The sequence below is a fragment of the Asparagus officinalis genome, chromosome 6 (assembly GCF_001876935.1).
Source record: "Asparagus officinalis chromosome 6, Aspof.V1, whole genome shotgun sequence".
NCBI lineage: Eukaryota > Viridiplantae > Streptophyta > Magnoliopsida > Asparagales > Asparagaceae > Asparagus > Asparagus officinalis.
The window spans coordinates 5463544-5469056 of NC_033799.1; the positions used below are offsets into that span (position 1 = coordinate 5463544).

A 5513-nucleotide genomic window follows, 5' to 3' on the forward strand; every position below is an offset into this window, starting at 1 on the left:
GCACTGAAGCTAATGAAGTAAACTTGGACGACGATGATTTGATATATACTCCTCAAGTATCAGATGAGTTGAGGCCAAAAAAGGGGCAAGAATTTAACACAATAGATGATGTTGTAACATTCTACAATGCTTATGCTAAAGCAGCTGGGTTTAGTATAAGGTCTTGGACTACTCAAAAAGAACCGGGAAGTGGTGAAATAAGAAGAAAGGAGTATGTTTGTTTTAAACAAGGAAAATCTCTAAGAATCGCGGATGTTGGAAAGAAAAGACGTCAAGGAAGCTTAGCTGAGGATTGTCCTGCCAAAATTGCAGTTTTAAAATCAAACTCTAAAAAATATATTGTTACTGTTTTTAATGAGGAGCACAGCCACCCGCTATCAACAAGATCCCATCGTAACGTTTCAGCCGCAACAAAGTCTCTAACTAAACAGTTATCCATGGTGAATATACCTCAGCATCAACAATTTAGTTTTCTTGGAGTATACTCTGGAGGTATAGAAAATATTAGGTGCACTCAAAAAGATTTGTATAATCATGGAAGGGATATACGTGCTGATATGAAGGGGCATGATGGTGAAATGTTTTATGAGTATTTAAAATTGAAACAAGAAAAGAATCCCTCGTTTACTTTTCAAATTGAGGCTGATGAGGAACAAAAGATTACTCGTTGTTTTTGGTCCAATGCAAGTTCAAGGCGGGCTTACAATTTTTTCGGTGATGTTGTAATCTTTGATACTACTTACAACACTAATCGCTATGGCTTTATATTTGCACCAATAATGGGGGTTAACAATCATGGTCAAACAATTATTTTTGCTTGTGGATTTTTGAATCATGAGAGCGTTGATGATTTTGTGTGGTTATTTAATCAATTTTTGGAAAGTATGCCTGGTGGTGCCCCGAAGATGATTATTACCGATCAAGACCCAGCGATGACTAAGGCATTCCCTCTTGTTCTTCCAAATACTTTTCACAGGTATTATAGTTTGTGTATATTATTAAAAATATTTATATGCATAGTCTTTCTTTTTAACACTTTATTTAATTCTTTTGACAGGTATTGTAGTTGGCATATATTAATGAAGTTTTCTGAGAAAATTGATGCAGTGAAGTATAGTATTTATAAAAGTGAGTTCTCGGCTTGCATTTGGAAATCAGAGACTCCTGAAGAATTTGATTTACAATGGGAAAGTCTGATTAAGAAAAGTGGGTTAGAAGGAAACAGGTGTTGCAAGACCAATATGAACTTCGGTCAAGATGGATTCCTGCATATGTTAATCACATTTTCTCAGCAGACATGTCAAGTAGCCAACGAGCAGAAAGTGGACATGCATTCTTCAAGAAATTTGTTTCGAAGAATAATTCATTGGTGGATTTTATGATACAGTTTGGCAGGGGACTAGTGCGCCAACGTCACGAGGAGTTGATGGCCGATCACAAAGACTTGATTGAGAAACCTAAACTTGGAATAAATCATGACTTTTTGGAGCAAATGGTTGATATTTACACTAATGAGATGTATTTCAAGTTTGAGGCTGAAGTGTGTGACAACTTTAACTATAAGTTGCAGTTTGTTAGGGAAACCGACAATCGCCGTGTGTATCAAATTCAAAGAAAGAAGCTCGAAACAAGCAAAGTCCGCGAAATCGTTTATGACAAGGACTTGGATTTGGTTTCTTGTAGTTGTAAAAAGTTTGAAAGTGCCGGAATCGTATGTACTCATATTATCTCCTACTTGATGAAATTTGATGCTAAAATATTACCCGATAAATACATCTTAAAGAGGTGGACTAAGTCTGCAAAATCGGGGACAGTGGTTGATGATAAAGGTATGCAGATAAACCCTGACAATTCTTATCTTTTAACACGGAGTCAATTTATCCAATCATCTTTGGAATTAGTTGACAAGTCCCTTGTATGTGAAGAAACGAGGAAGATGTTTACCGATGGAGTGCGTATCATTAATGAGCAAATCGACCAATTCATTAGTAGCCGCACGATTGCAAAGATCTTCACCGAGAAAAAAATCAAATGAATAGTAATTTAATGGATGATGGTACTAGTGTGCAGGATTCTTGTACTTTTCAAAATAGTTTCAATGAACCCGATCAAGTGCGAGCAAAAGGGTGCAGCAAAAGGTTGAAGGGGGAAAAGAGAAAGCAATGGCTAGAGCAAAAAATAAAAAAGATAGACGTTGCCACGGGTGTGGTAAAGTAGGCCAATCACATGATAAGCAAAATTGTCCGGCACTCACAAATCCGTAAGTAGTAGTTCTTTTACCTTCTTTAATCCTTTCTTATTCTTCACCTTCTATTATCCCCTTGGTGTGTGTGTATATATATATATATATATATATATATATATATAAAATGTAGGTCTTCTACATGCGGTGATACAAATTGTCAAGAGGGTAATGGGTCATCAAGTGAAGATGAGGATGATGGACTCCTATGAAGACGGTCTTCTACATGGGTATTGTGATATCTATTGGTCATTTTCCTCTAAAACCTATATAATCCTCTAAATTATTCACTATACTCCATTCTTCACTATACTCCATTCCTATTAATTCTATATAGCTTATGAATAAAATATCCAGGATATGCCATCCAAACTTGCAGTGCACTTTCCTGTGAGCTTTTAGAACCTAATAGACATTGGTAAATGGTGATTTGAAGGAACTTCATGATTTATAGAACTTCATGATTTATAGAACCTTGATATTGATGTGATTTAATGTCCCTGTTTCCTTCCATAACCAGAAACCAAGAACTTCATAGCTATGACAAACAAATATGTGTTTATACTCAAAACATCTTGCAATTATGTTATTATGGATAATGTTCTTTAAGATATTTCACTGCTTGTGCATCTGAACAGAAATTATTATATGTTTCCTTGCTTGCTACTAGACCATGCATTTACAGATAGTGAGTTTTTTACTTGGTTCCTACTTCAGGCTTGTTTGCAAGATGGAGATATTTCACTGCTTGTGCATCTGAACAGAAATTATTATATGTTTCCTTGCTTGCTACTAGACCATGCATTATCTGACAGTGAGTTTTTTACTTGGTTTTACTTCAGGCTTGTTTGCAAGAATAGATGCAGGAATTTGTTCTCTGGTCACTGAGCTTTGTTCATCTTTTTTGGCACTGCAATAGAAGATGCAAGGAATTTGTTCTCTGGTCACTGAGCTTTGTTCATCTGTTGGTTAATTCAGGCACTTATTCTGTTGTTTGGACTTTCATATGATTCTGGTGGAAAAATATTTCTGGTTTATGCATTGTAATATTGTATTTCTAGATCTTAGACATTATCTGCTACAATTTTTGTCTGTGTTGCTAATTCTTCAAAGGAAATAGCTTTAGGAGATTATTGTGTAGGGATTGTTGAGAGACGTATCTATCTGGAAGAAGTCTAAGCAGCTATCTAAAGAACCAGTGTCAAAATGCTCTGCTGATTGTTGATTATTTACGTCCATGATGCTGAAATTATAGTCTTTCTGCAACCGCTGTTGGAAAAAAAATAATAAAATACAATTATGTAAAGACATAGGTATCATTTTCACCGTTACCGTCCTGCTGCAAATCGTAAACATGTAGTGATAGTTTTTCACGTAACCTTATCCTTAAAAGAGGACATATTTGCTAACAGGGTAGAAGCTCAAACAGGATCTTGAAATATTCGTACAGTATCCACACTCCACATTTTTGACTCCATTCTTTGAAGTTATACCCATACTCATACCTTAAACATAGACCTTTACTTTAATTCACAACTAAGATTCGATGGTAAGACGCACGACACAATGGTATAAAAAGGGTAACAAAGCTGACTGAGTTTCTCTAAATTTTCATTCCTCTCTCTAAACTTTTATTCCAATCAACACAAATGTTTCATTACAGATGGGGTGATTCAATCCAATTCCCCTCCGTATCCTTGTCCACCCAGTTGGACCACTGCAACACACAGCAGAGAATGCAGCTCCTAGGTTGCCAGTCCCTCCTCCAAGTCCAAACCTTTCAACTGATAGCACCTATTTTCCTTCACTGTTTTGTCATTTCAATTCATTGGCAAAGATCGACGGTGAAATCAGCTTTCGTGGTGGGCGGAGATGGCTTGATGGAGGAGGAGAAATGGGGATCTCGTTGTAGCGCTCGAGTTCGAAGGAAGATCGGCGGCGAAATCAGCTTTCGTGGTGGGCGGAGATGGGGAACTTTGGGATCTCGTTGTAGCGCTCGAGCTCGAAGGAAGATCGGCGGCGATGCTGCCTTCGTGGTGGGCGGAGATGGGGAACTTTGGGATCTCGTTGTAGCGCTCGAGCTCGAAGGAAGATCGGCGGCGAGGCTCGAGCTGGAGTTTTGATTTTGGGAGAAATGGGGGAAGAAGAAGCAGGGGGAGAGTAAGACTCCTATCAACTTAAGTGGATAGTGAATAGTGTGTCCACCAAACTTTATATCCACTCATTTAACATATAAAAAGTCACTTCATATCATGCAAGGATCCCTAGGAAACATCCAAGGGTTAAAAAGTTTGGTGGATGTCCACTTAAGTGGACACAAGTTTTGTTCTATATATATATATATGGTAAGTCGACTTGTGATCCAAAATCAGTAAAATCTGGACCAAATATCTGAATTCTTCACAAATTCTACCAAACACCTACTGGAGAATAGATCATAAGTCGACTTATAGAGCCTGATAAGTCGACTTGACAGAGATCAAAACCAACAATTCCAGAACAGAACGTATGTCGAATTGTGCACAGACACAAGTCGACTTACCATAAATCGACTTATGCCTGTCATGAATCGACTTATGATCCAAAATCTGCAAAATCTGGACCAAATATCTGAATTCTCCACACATATATGGTGCTAGAGGACCATTTACAATTATGATTTTTTTTTCATTTCTTATGATTTAATTACTACTATACAAACCTTTCCAAGATACGAAACAACAAAAGCAAAAAGGAATTAAATTAAAAAAAACCCAAACTTTGGGTGGTCTCCCACACAGCCCTCGAACCATTTTTTTTTATCTCACCATAAACTCCCCTGAACTCCATGGTGTCATATAACCCTTCCCTCAAGAGACCATCCACCTATAATGGAAAAATAACTAGAATATTCTTCACAGAAAAACACGCAATTAAGTAATTTACCTTTTATATGCAGGTTAATTATCCTGTTTCCCCACGATTGAGCATTTTTCTCTCGATCAAGACATTTTAATCCTAATTACATGTATGAATCCATTTGGGAAAATTCAAACTTTAGGGGTTTTACAACCCCAAACTCAAAGATTTACAACCCCAAAGCTCAAGAGGCTATATGCAAAACTCCAAACTCAAATATTTTTTTTTAATTAACCAAATACAAAAGTATATACGACTTTAATTTACAACCAACCCCCTCCATTATTTATATGAACCCTCTCAAATTTTCTCATAACGCAACTCCCCATGGCTTCCTCCATCCTCTCTCAGCTCCTCCTAACCTTCACCATCA

The 5513-nt window shown here is 37.1% G+C and overlaps 1 protein-coding gene across 1 annotated transcript in view; it reads left to right on the top strand.

The window, feature by feature from the left end:
- Positions 1-2035, top strand: part of LOC109845651 (protein FAR1-RELATED SEQUENCE 5-like) — a 7926-nt gene extending 5891 nt beyond the window's left edge. Inside the window, exons 2-4 of the mRNA XM_020414923.1 lie at positions 10-976; positions 1058-1304; positions 1388-2035. Coding sequence (XP_020270512.1) covers positions 10-976; positions 1058-1304; positions 1388-2035 — 1862 coding nt within the window. The remainder of the gene's footprint in view (positions 1-9; positions 977-1057; positions 1305-1387) is intronic.